Genomic DNA, 13,409 nt, shown 5'->3' on the forward strand with positions numbered 1-13,409 from the left:
GGTATGATTGAAATAAAGCCCTCGTCTTAACCTAAACAATAAAAGCTAAAAAATACTTACAAAATGATAATAAGTTCTTCTTTTATATAAAAGAAGTAACTGCTTTTCCTATTAAAGACAGGGATTTTTATTTTGAAATAAGGGGGAAAACAAGTCAGCAGCACCATACTGAAAAGCTACTACACAGAAAAAAGCAAATCATGGGTCTTGAAAGTTTATGGCTTTTAATAATTTAGTACCTGTGGAATCCAGGCCATGTAACAAGGGAGAACAGATGACACACTGGGAGAATCATGCAGATTTTGTGAAAGTCGATTTCCATCAAAACTGCAGCCTTCCAGTTGCAAGCCACTGATCTGCCATGGAAATAGAAAATATTCAAACATATATAACAGACTTAAAATGTCAGTAATGATTACACTGTGCTTTAATAAATGACAATCCTTTTTACTGTGACTGAATTTTTAAATAACAGGAATTGTGCTCTGTGTCAGAACAGGAAACATGATTTAAAAGGAAGATCTAGACCACGCTTCAGAGTGAACTTCCTCTGATTTGGATTCACATTCTTTGAAATGTTAGAGGAAAAATACCTGTAAATGTCATCGTTTATGAAACTGCAGTTGCCTGGCATTAGATTAATGGAAATATGATAGCAACAGCCAAGTACACAATCATTACAATGTCAAGAAGAAGAGAAAAACAATCACTGAAATATAGATGACTTTCTGCTTCGAAGTCTGAGCACAGCTTTCAAAGAATGGAATGTGTGATTACACAGCTTCTCTAGAGGCAAACAAAATATATGGAAATAATACGATAGAAAATGTTATTTAACATAATTCAGGATTTTGTAGATGAACTATTGTTTGGAAAAATTAAATAAGAACCATATACGCTTCAATAAATAACTATGCAATGCTTTGTATGTAATATGTTCTCAGTGCTTTCTTTTACTTAATAAGTACTTTCAGCCTCTGAACTAAACATTATCTTTTTTTCTTCACTGAAGTCCTGCATAAATTAATGACAATGGTATCTATTCTGGATTTCTTCCAAATAAAATTTTCATTATCTGTTTATAATTTTATTTCCCAGTTCAAATAATAAGTTTGCCAGTATAAATAATAGTAGTAGTCAGTTCAGCCTGTTGAAGTGAGAACTTCAATTTTAGCAATAATAAAATTCAACTCAGTAATAACTGTCATGCAGCTTTTCAAAAGGGTAAATCTTAAGCTGGAGAAGATGTTCAACAGAAGCTAGAATTCGAAAATCATCTGTCTCTTACACTACCATACTAATGCCCTGAATTAAATACGTAATACTGATGTAGGCTTTCACCAAATACAAGATTCATAAAGCAGTGCTGGAACTAGGAAATACAATGCTTTTGGAAAACAGGTGAGTGACCACATAACCAAAATAGAGAAAAGTATCATTTTCTAATACATTTTCTCTTGCAAGAAATTTTTAAAAGTGCACTAAATTTTAAAAAGTAGCTAAAATATGAGTAGTTACAATGAAGAGTTGTATCATAGTAGATGTAATGGAAATAATTTGCTTGGGTAATTACAGTATTCTAAAATTATTTATTTGACAAGAAAAGTTGCAATTAAACCATAACACAATGGGGGTTTCTGTCATGCTTGAAAATGTTTTCCTCCCAAGTGTTCGGGTTTTTTTGTTAATATTCTACTAACTGCATATTAGCTAAGATCACGTTTTGCTTTTCTAATAACTAATTATTCTTTTGACTGTAGACAGACATTGCAGCCTTCAAAAATTTGCTTATTTTAAGTCATATTTCTGTTCTAACTCTTAGCTGAGGACTCTTCCTTACAATGTGCAAGATGCATATACATATATTCTAATGTGAAAAAAAGATTATAAAAGATGGCATTTAAAAAAGCTGTAGAAAAAAGCTGTGTTTCACCTTGGACAGACAGTGACCTGAAAAGTGGCAACATTCTTTGAAGCACTCTGTGCTCCATATGGAACAGGACGCACAGTAAAGCCTCCCAAACTGAGGATAACCTGAACTAAACCAACCCCAAATGGAAAGCTCAGAGTAGCATGATTTTTTGTCTAACTTTAATTTCCACAAATTATTATAACAAGGCCTGGGTGAAATGAGTTAAATTTTACAGACTCTATTTGGAACTGCAAAAACTTTTTTTCTCCTTCAACCTGTTGTCAGTAGCTCAAGGTCTTTTTCTCGTTATGGAAGTGTGACATTCCTCTTCCTTCTCCTGCCAAGTTTATTGTGATCCTTCCTTTGAATCTTCCCTGAGATTTTCAGGTCTGCTGCTTTTAAGGCACAGTGTTAATATTTGATATTTTATACCATTTCTTTTCAAACTCAAAATCTCTCCACACAGAGATTTTGGAAAACAGTGGCTTTATCCAGTAAAAGAGAAGTCTGAGTGTCAATAATCTAGCGTATATACAGTGCCACTTCTGTCTTGCAAGAACAAAGAATATGAAGAAAAGTATCACAAAAGGCACAAAAGCAACAAAGTATTACTAATGATTACGCTGAGGCTTTCCCACAGACTCCATCTTACTGTTCTCTATTGTTAACACTGACACTTAAGATGTCACTTTATTACATGCAAAGGTCGTAGATTACACTTTATCTAACTACACTTCTGACTTTCAAAGCTCTTATTTATCCCTATTACACAAATATTAGAAAGATTCATCTCATATGTTCTTCCTTCTGGCCTTCCTGCATTCTGCAGGGAATTTTGTTATGGACTTTAGTTTGATAAATATGTGAGTTTGGGAAAGTAATTGAGTGAAAACTGATCTGATAAAGAGGTTTTAAAATTTGTTGTTAGACTGTTCAAAGGTCTGGCCATCCTGAACACCTCTAAAAGAAGTTTCTATAGAAGTGGGTCACCTATTGAAAAGTCTCTTTCTACTGCACACACATTTCTTCTTTTGATATCAGCAGTTCCTTTGACATTATAGTTATAGAAAATCACATCATTTGATCTCTTGGAAAACTTCAACCAATCATAGAAACTCCTTTGAAGATGAAGACCAAAATTTTGACTTTGATTCAATATTAAAAGACACAGAAAAAATAAAACACCAGAACAATGTACTTTCAGATACTGTTTGGCTGAGTACTCCCATAGCCACGTTCTCATTCCTACGATGAACAATGTAAAGAAATTACAACCACTATGAAGGACAGGGATTTCACAGTATCTATAATTAACATGCACAGTATTTTTGCAACTCAGCTCAGAGTAAAGGCTGAAGTTTACTATCATTTTTAAAATTTTAATTCTGACAAAGTATTTGGCATTTTGTAACTACTGGTACTACTTTAGTTTCAAAAAAGCTACTGTTACACATTACTGATTACATTTCTTTAAAACACACTTGTAGAAAGTGTGCTGATATAATGGTTCAAAGCATCTCTGTTTCCAGAATTTCAAATTCTCTGCAATTAATTTTTCCTTACTGTTTAATTTCAAAATTTCCCATGAAATGATACAAACTACAGCAGACATAAAGAAGTCACATTTTCACTTCACGACCTCTACAGGCCTCCATCATTGATTTCTTATTATTTCAGGATGGAGATATACTGTAAAAAAAAGACCTCTTAGGATGCCTTATAACGGTGTTTCTGTCAACTGCTAAAACATATTTTTGATATTAATGCTGATATTATGTATTTGAATATTATAGTCTCGCAATTCATTTTTAGTTTTCACTAGTTATATTAAACTCTACTCAAGCTCATAGTACTTACTACCCAAAAAGTCTTTTACTATGTTTGTACAATAACAGAAAAAGGAAGGCCAAAATGAATGACTACCTGCTTTTGTCTGAGAGCACAACTGGTGCATAAAGCAAAGAGAAGAGGTGCTTTGCATATCAATACGTGATTATACTCCAATAGCCACACGTTTTCAGTACCTTTTGTTAAAGCAGTCCAAAGTGATGTTACAGAAGGCGTAATTTTATACAGATTGATTCTAAATCAAATATTCATCACATCCTACAAGAAGAGATCTACTCCACATTATAAATCTAAATCACCACCTGAATTAACTCTGCTAATTTAACATGGAATTTGATAATCCATCCAGATTCATGTGTATTCTTGGCCTTATGGAGTGTTCTTCTGCCTACTTTGTAGTTACACTAACAGTTACAGCTCTTAATTCTTCTGATCTTACAACGATCACAGGGTATATTATTTAAAATTTTTGGCACACAAAGATCATACCAAATGTCTACAATTGCTCAAGTAGGATGCCATTTTTTAACAGTGCAGGAAGACTGAAAAAGGATTTTCATCATACAGATCATGAGATTTCCACCTTCTTTTCCTTATAAGAACAAACTCTATGTCATCAAAAACTTTTAAAATTAAAGGCAAGAAAAAAAAATCTCAAAGAACATGTCTTCAGAACGGTTACTGAGTGTGACTAAGTAACCTATATAAGAAGGTTATACAAAATATGTGTGAATCTTAGGTTTAAATTCAAAGTTCATCCACATTCCTAATTGTTCCAATCCTTCAACAAAGATATTCTATTAGAATAATGAAATATCTATTGACTGGGGGACTTGAGCATGACTCTCTCATATCCCAAAACAGAGCTGCCCAACCATGTGAATACAGAATCAAGTCTCTCAGTGGAAATAGTCACACAAAGTGAAATTGCACAATTAGCACAAATTGAGATTGATAAACCTCAGAATAGCCTATAACATGATCACGTTCTTGCAGGGGATGTGAGAGATCCAATTTTAAGCCTGCAATCTGAACCATGCAAAGAAGGAACATGTAGTATCAAAAACTCAAATCTTCTGACAAAAACAAATCATATTTACCAATTCTACCAATTATTTTATCGCAAACTTTCTAAGAGTTTTAAGATCTGTCTTATGTAAGAAAAGAGTGGCTTAGCAATCAGAAATGAACACAGGTTCATGTCACTTAGAATTTCACTTAGATTTCACAATCTGAAGACCTGAAAGTCACCAAGGGGGGAGGAAAACAGCAGGATTGAGTATATCTGAGTTCATCTTATAGATGAAGAGGTGTATGATCATGTAGGTTCTAAACTGAAACACAACAAATCATAATAAGAATATTGTGCAGACACAAAAGTATGTCTATGCATAATACTACTAAAAAAATACATTCATAGATGCATACACAATAGGATGCCAAGAAACATTTTACATTTATTTCAGTTATCTTATTCTGCACACAACTGAAATGGAAACAGATCTCCTTTTGCTTATGAACTGCATTCTTAAATGGGTAAAAATTTCTTAGTAACCTTATCTGCAGAAAGAAACACAGCCAGTGAGGAAGTAACAGCTAACCATCAGACTGAGATACACAGTATCAAACTTATAGTGGCTCAGGCCACCAAGGATCCCATGTATTTACATGGATCATGTGTAGCCTAAGCCAGCAAAAGTAGACACGTTATTTTTTTGCTAAGACTTTCCACCTTGTTTTCACAACATCCTATTGTGATTACAATTTCCTTTCTTCTATTTCACCCCTATGTAAGATTTTCTGTTCATGTATTACATTTTATATAAAAGAAATCTTCCTATCAGCACTGGTGCTCTTATACAATGAAGATATCATCTTTAATCAAGTAGATAAATGGTGTTATTCATAACAGCATTGTATAAACTTAACATATTTTTTGCACAGTGTCTTGAAAACTTTAAATAACTCTTTCCTGAACCCTATGTCTCCATGATACCATGATTAAACTTCTAAAATGTGACAGGTTTTTTAAAAAAACCCACCTTTTATCTTAAGGCAATTGACCAAAACTACTGTGGTAGGACCTGTGGAAAAATAACAGAAATTGAGAGGATTGGGAGAACATTGTTCCCCAAAGTTCACGTCTTAACATAGCTGTAATATTAGAGCAGCTTTGAGGCAAGATACATTTGCTGCTCCCAGGAACAGAATGTGGTTGGCAAGGACAAGACCTGCTCTGGTCGAGTGGAATGCATAATATCCTTGGAATGGGGAGTAGAGTGGTATGGAGGTACCACAGTTCATCCCTGTTGTCAAGGATAGAGAGTGACTGGCGGAAGATAACCGCATAGCTGCTATCAAGGAAGATCCACCCAAGAGTCCTGAGAGAGCTGGCGGATGTCATTGCCAAACCCCTGTCCATTATCTTTGGGCAGTCTTGGCTCACTGGGGAAGTTCCACTGGACTGGAGGCTGGCGGATGTTACCCCCATTTACAAAAAAGGGCGGAAGGAGGATCCGGGGAACTACAGGCCTGTCAGTTTGACCTCGGTGACGGGCAAAGTCATGGAACAGGTTATCTTCAGTGCTATTAATGAGCACATACAGGTTAACCGGGTGATCAGGCCCAGTCAACATGGGTTTATGAAAGGCAGGTCTTGCCAGTCAAACCTGATCACCTTCTATGATGGGGTGACCCGCCTGGTTGACGAGGGAAGGGCTGTGGATGTAGTTTTCCTAGACCTCAGTAAAGCCTTTGATACAGTTTCTCATAGTGTTCTGGTTGAGAAACTGGTAACTGCTGGCCTGGATAGGCACACCCTCCTTTGGGTTAAAAACTGGCTGGATGGCCGGGCCCAAAGAGTGGTGGTAAATGGGGCTAAATCCAGCTGGAGGCCGGTCACCAGTGGGGTTCCCCAGGGCTCAGTGCTGTGTCCAGTTCTGTTTAACATCTTTATCAATGACCTGGACGAGGGGATTGAATGTACCCTCAGTAAGTTTGCGGACGACACCAAGCTGGGAGGCTGTGTCGATCTGCTCGAGGGTAGGGAGGCCCTTCAGAGGGATTTGAACAGACTGGATCGTTGGGCTGAGGCCAATGGCATGAGCTTTAATAAGGCCAAGTGCAGAATCCTTCACTTGGGGTGTAAAAACTCCAAGCATCGCTATAGGCTCGGGGAAGAGTGGCTGGAGAGCTGCCTGGCGGAGAAGGACTTGGGGGTGTTGGTTGACTACCGGCTTGCTATGAGCCAGCAGTGTGCCCAGGTGGCCAAAAAGGCCAATGGGATACTGGCGTGTATCAAGAATAGTGTAACCAGCAGGAACAGGGAAGTGATCCTGCCACTGTACTCGGCACTGGTGAGGCTGCACCTGGAATATTGTGTCCAGTTTTGGGCCCCTCGCTTTAAGAGAGATATTGAGCTCCTGGAGCAGGTCCAGAGAAGGGCGACTAAACTGGTCAAGGGGCTGGAAAATAAAACTTATGAGGAGCGGCTGAGGGAGTTGGGGCTGTTTAGCCTGGAGAAGAGGAGGCTGAGGGGAGACCTGATTACAGCCTACAAATACTTGAGAAGGGATGGTGGGGAGGTGGGGGAAGGGCTCTTTACATTAGTGATGGGTGATAGGACAAGAGGAAATGGGTATAAGCTTAGTCAGGGGAGATTCAGGTTGAGTGTTAGAAAGTATTTCTTCTCTGAAAGGGCTGTCAGCCACTGGAATAGGCTGCCGAGGGAGGTGGTTGAGTCCCCATCCCTGGATGTGTTTAAGAATAGGGTGGATGAACTACTTAGGGATATTGTTTGATGGGAGATTAGGGACGGTTGGACTGGATGATCTCTAAGGTCTTTTCCAACCTAGAAAATCTATGAAATCTATGAAATCTATGAAGATGGATCGTAACTGCTGCCTCAGCAATGATTGAGAAATCGTGTCCTGAAGCTGAACTTTGCTCATTATAATGTCATTATAATACCAAAACACACCTCCACCTCAAAAGCTACCCGCCTCCGGGCTGCAATCACCCCTCACCGAGAATGCGCCTTGAAATTCTTCTAGTCTGTACCTTTAAATCAAAGCAAGGAAAATTTACACCAATCCTAACAAAGGTATGTATGACTAGAGTCATTCAAGCTTCACCTGAAAGTAAAGAAAGAGTATAAAAATGGCTTAAGAGAAGGGGGCGTTGGGGAAGACCTCTATTGGAACGTCTGGGATCAGTCCATGGGCTGGACTCTCTTCTTGCCACGGGGATGCCTGTTTGGTAAGAGCTCTGTGTTATGTGCACTTAGGTACTAACATCTTGCTAGCTATTGAAAATTATCACTGATTAGTTGTGTTTTACACTGTTCCAAATCTGTTTTTGCAGTCAGTATCTGTCACCAGCTATCTTCAAATCTGTATCCTGTCACAAGCATATGTAATAAAATTTGTCATCTATAAACGTAAGTTTCCAGAAACTTCAAGAATTGATACAGGGGATATATGGGATTTGGCCCTGTGTCGCTGCCCATGAGGGTCCCCGAATAAGTCAGACAACCACCCTCTGACCTAGCGGGCTGTCCAGAGGGATTTGTCCCAGTGATGCTGTCACTGTAAGCCTGACAGACCAGTCAAATTGTAAAGGGTTCGAGGTAATGCCCCTTTTCCTTAAAATGGAGTGTGGCAGGCGGGTTGAGTACAAGGGTCTCGTTTTTATTGGGAAACTGGTAGACTGGTCAAATTGACAGGAGACAATTTCTATGGTCCTGTCACATTACAACGCAACATTAGGTCAATAGAGGATAGAGAGGGGGACTACCTCGAACCTCTCTATTGACCTAATGTTGCGTCGTAATGTGACAGGACCATAGCAGTTGTCTCCTGTCACTGGAGAAAGACAGGTGTCTCCTGATAGTTGCTTAACTCATTTAAGATCTGAATTGGTGCATGTCTTTCTTCATTGATAAAATGAGGCTGGTAAACTCCAATTTCTGATTTAGGTATCTAAAATCAAGTGGGATAAAATAGGGTCCTAGCTATCTCACCACAGCATGTCTTCGAGGACTTACCTGTTCCGCTGATCGAATGTTTTTGAGTTCCCACTGAAAATAGCTCCCTATTCTATAAGGTTAGCCTGAATTCTTGACACTGCAGATACGATGTTAACTTTACCAGTATTAAAATTCATATTGCTCATGGGAACCAAGCTTAACGTGCAATCCAGAGGATCCCTATCATACAAGACACATTTTAGAGGATAATTTCTCTGAATCATTGACATTTTTATGCCTTAGTTACACTCCATGTGTTATTTAGGTTTACTAATATGAAAATTTCTCCCCAGTTCTCCAAGAGCACAAGGAAGGAGTCATGGGAAGGAATCTAAATATTCTGGCGTGGCAAAGGGTTACAAAGTCTTTCTGTACATAAAAGATTCAAAAAAGCAGTGAAAACACATTTGAATACTTACTAATCAGATTCACTGAATATTGCTTTTACTGAGGAAAGGCTAATATTCAAATCAAGTGAGTGAACTTGACATGATTCTTACCTTTTGCCAAAAATAACCACTTGGCTAACTGTTTCTAGTATTCCTGAGGCAGAGAATTTGATCTTTAAGAAAATTATCTTTTTATTTTTTGATTCCTCTAAGAACATAAGACTCATTCTTGTAAGGCAGTGGAGAATATATGTTAATCTTTTCCCTACATATAACAGCGACTCAGTGTATCCCAACTAATATTACCAAAAATCTATCACATAAATTTGCACATAACAAAGAATTATAAGCTTCAATGTACCTAACTGGAGTGTTATAAAATTCTTTCCTCTAATTATCTTTTAATTCTTTAGTTTCCAATCAGCTATTTTAATCTAGCAACTGTAAAATATTGTAATATTTTTAGCATATGAAAATACTTTGATAATATTATTCATGCATGGTGTTCAGGTATTTGACATTGACTTCTGACATTTTTCAAAGACAGTAGGATGGTTTTGAAGAAGACCAGGCTTCCAGGATCTGCAGCTGATAGTTAGCCTACTGGAATGAGTGGTCTGAGATTTGAAACTCAATTTTGGCTCACTGCTATGGACTTAGAAGTCTTGGCTGAATCTGGAACCTCAGAACATGTGACTTGCAGGCTTTGAGGTTTATCATATGACAGGTTTATCCCAGGGAACCAAATTGCCCTAAAAGTCCCTTGGTTTATTTATCTCCAGGTTCTAGACTCCCATCTTCTCATTATATGAAGTAAACAACCATTACTCTTATTTAAATACCAAGATTAAATAATTCTCTAAATTATATTCTCTAGTTCCCACAGGAATTAATTCAACAAAGTTAAAAAGACTATATTGTACATAGTCTTTTGGCCTTACAATCTATTAATATTTTAGGAATATGAATTCTTATACATTCTGTATTATTAATCTTAGATAGTGCCAGCAGCCAATCCAGAACCCTACTATCTCCCACAGCCTTGTGTCTGCCTGCATTATCAAACTAGAGAAGGTGCCCTGCCACTTGCTTTCTCTCTCCTAGTCTAGGAATCTCTTTGCTTTAGCTGCACATCAGTACATAGGCGCGTGGTGAGCGCCCTGCATTATTCACTCGTGGTTCCGTAAGAAAGCAGTTTTAAGTGTCGTGTTCTGTGCTGAACGCAGCACTTTTAGCTGGGCAGTATTATCATGGGGCCAACATACCTGCTGGAAGATGTAGCGTAGAAAACTTATTTTGGGAATTCCCTACAAAATTAAGTATAAAATAGGTGCAAAGAGATCTGGATTCAGTCAAAGTGGCAGTGCCACCTGAAATGTTAAGAAGCTAAACTAAACCATTTGAGGATTCCTCTCTACTTTGCTGTCTAAGCAATCATTAGTGACTTTATGGCTGCTGGCTGTAACCCTAAACGTCACCAACATCTCAGGTAGACTAGTGTACTTACAGCTCAGTTTTCAAGGAAGTTTATGGACAGATGACTGAGTCTATGCTAATAAAACAGCCCTGTAAAATTCTAGTAAAACATCCTAGTAAAATACCTTAACTTGGAGTTTGCCTTCGTGTATTCGCCCTTTCCATGATGCTGTAAATTTAAGGCTGTCCACTGAACAGCTCATTACTCTGCAAGCAAAACATATATACAGTAAATCTTAGAGACATACAACAACAGGAAATTAAATACAAAATCAAAACCAATGCATTTTCAATGTCTACCATATCATACTAAGTCTTACTTTGAAGAAAAATACACTTTTAATCTAAAAAAAAATTAAAAAATCAGCATTTAAACAAATAACTCACAGCTATTCTATTTCAGTGCAAGTAACAAAAATAAGACTACAAATGACAGGAGTTGACATAATTTGTTCCATCTGTGTCCCGTATCTTCACGCATAGGGAACAATGGCACATTAGCATACGTAAACAGGTGGATTATTTTCCCCTCACCTTGCAGTCTCCTGGCGTAAGGCATTGAGAAATGTGTCTGGATGAAATAGCTCTGAAAGGTCAAGGGTGTCAGACAGTAGTTGCTGTTTCTCTGCTTTTCCTACCCAATTCTAAAAAAGGAAAAAAAAGGAAAACAAAGAATTCTGAAATCATTGCCTGATTTTTCAACATTTTGAGTTAACGTCTGTTTCTCAATTATTATGATTAATGAAAAATGTTAGTGCAATAACCTCAAAGATTAATATTAATTTCATTTTTTTCAAAGTAGTAAACAGAAAATTAACACCATTTAAAAGTGTAAAGAAAACCAGTAGTTCATATGCAATGACTCATCCATTCTAAACAAACTTCTGTTTTGTTGTTTGAACAGTGCAGCTCACTTTGTACAATGAAACGTTTACCGAGTTTGTTACATTCTGTTGAAACTCTATCTCACCTTTACTAACAGAAGAGTTTATGTTTTCCGTCAAAATGGTTGTCATTATTGTCTTTGCTTTACTAAGTTCAGGCAAAAACTGTGTTCAAGTATGCTTCAAGATCATTCTTTTGGGTAAACTGCATATTAAATTCAAGAAACACTTGACTTTCGATCTGCCGTAAGAGTTTTCCTAAGTACTTACCAACAATTTCTTTGAAAATACCTCTTAGTATGAGGTTGATGCTGTCATTTTTAGTGTGCAGAGTTTCAAGAGATGTTTCAGATGTATTAGTTTGACACATGAAATCACAGAATTTCTGTTAAGATAAAAATTGGCTTCTGTCATATTTTGTAGAGGGGGAAGGAACAACTGGCCTCAATTATCATCACAGGACAATTCTCCTGGTAGCTGTACTACGGCACATAAAAAATAACCAAGTGGTTGGTGACAGCCAACTTGGCTTCACTAGGGGCAAGTCGTGCCTGACTAATTTAGTGGCCTTCTACGACAAAGCTACAGCACTGGTTGATATGGGTAAAGCAACGGATGTCATTTTCCTGGACTTGTGCAAGGCATTTGACACTGTCCCACATGAAATCCTTGTCTCTAAAATGGAGAGACATGGATTTGACAGATGGACCACTCGGTGGATAAAGAACTGGCTGGATGGTCGCACTCAAAGAGTTGTGGTCAATGGTTCAATCTCTACATGGAGACCAGTGTCAAGTGGTGTTCCTCAGGGGTCTGTTCTGGGTCCAGGGCTGCTCAACATCTTTGTCAGTGACATGGATGACGGCACTGAGTGTACCCTCAGTAAGTCTGCCGATGACACCAAGTTGTGTGGTGCCGTGGATTCACTTGAGGGAAGAGATGCCATCCAGAGGGACCCTGATAGGCTTGAGAAATGGGCCAGTGCTAACTGCATGAGCTTCAACAAGTCAAAATGCAAGGTCCTTCACCTGGGTCGGGCCAATCCTAGGCACAAATACAAACTGGGCACAGAGTGGGTTGAGAGTAGCCCTGAAGAGAAGGATTTGGGGGTGTTTATAGATGACAAGCTCAACATGAGCCGGCAGTGCGCTCATGCAGCCCAGAAGGCCAACCGCATCCTGGGATGTATTAAGAGAAGTGTGGTCAGCAGGTCAAGAGAGGTGATTCTCCCCCTCTACTCTGCTCTTGTGAGACCCCACCTCGAATACTACGTCCAGTTCTGGTGTCCCCACCATAAGAGAGACATAGATCTGTTGGAGCGTGTTCAGAGGAGGGCCACAAAGATGATCCAAGGGCTGGAGCACCTCTGCTACGAGGACAGGTTGCGGGAGCTGGGAATGTTCAGCCCTGAAAAGAGAAGACTTTGGGGGGACCTAATAGCTGCCTTCCAATACCTGAAGGGAACCTACAGGAAGGCTGGGGAGGGACTTTTTACAAGAGTGTCCACTAGTAGGACAAGGGGAAATGGGTTTAAGTTGAAGGAGAACAGATTTAAATTAGGTTAGAAATTCTTCAGTACGAGGGTGGTAAGACTTTGGAATAAATTGCCCAGAGAAGTTGTGGATGCCCCCTCCCTGGAGGTGTTCAAGGCCAGGTTGGACGGAGCCTTGAGTAGCCTGATCTAATTGAGAGGCGTCCCTGCCCATGACAGGGAGGTTGGATTAGATGATCTCTAAGGTCCCTTCCAGCCTATGTCATTCTATGATTCTATGACACCTACTCCAACCTACTTCTTTCACCCTGTCTTACATGCAGCTATGAAGCCTGTTACTAGGAGCAGCAAGCTTGGAATTTCCCACCAATGCAATGCATTC

General features: G+C 38.6%; 1 protein-coding gene across 3 annotated transcripts in view; it reads right to left on the reverse strand.

Annotated features, from left to right (window-relative positions):
* DYNC2H1 (dynein cytoplasmic 2 heavy chain 1) overlaps window positions 1-13,409 on the reverse strand; it is a 186,423-nt gene that overhangs the window by 4,821 nt on the left and 168,193 nt on the right. For all 3 annotated transcript variants that reach the window (XM_086621801.1, XM_086621808.1, XM_086621814.1), the window contains 3 exons: window positions 11,186-11,295; window positions 10,777-10,858; window positions 240-356 (listed from right to left, as the gene is read on the reverse strand). In XM_086621801.1, coding sequence (XP_086477927.1) covers window positions 240-356; window positions 10,777-10,858; window positions 11,186-11,295 — 309 coding nt within the window. The remainder of the gene's footprint in view (window positions 1-239; window positions 357-10,776; window positions 10,859-11,185; window positions 11,296-13,409) is intronic.

Source organism: Tauraco erythrolophus, chromosome 1, assembly GCF_009769465.1.
Source record: "Tauraco erythrolophus isolate bTauEry1 chromosome 1, bTauEry1.pri, whole genome shotgun sequence".
NCBI lineage: Eukaryota > Metazoa > Chordata > Aves > Musophagiformes > Musophagidae > Tauraco > Tauraco erythrolophus.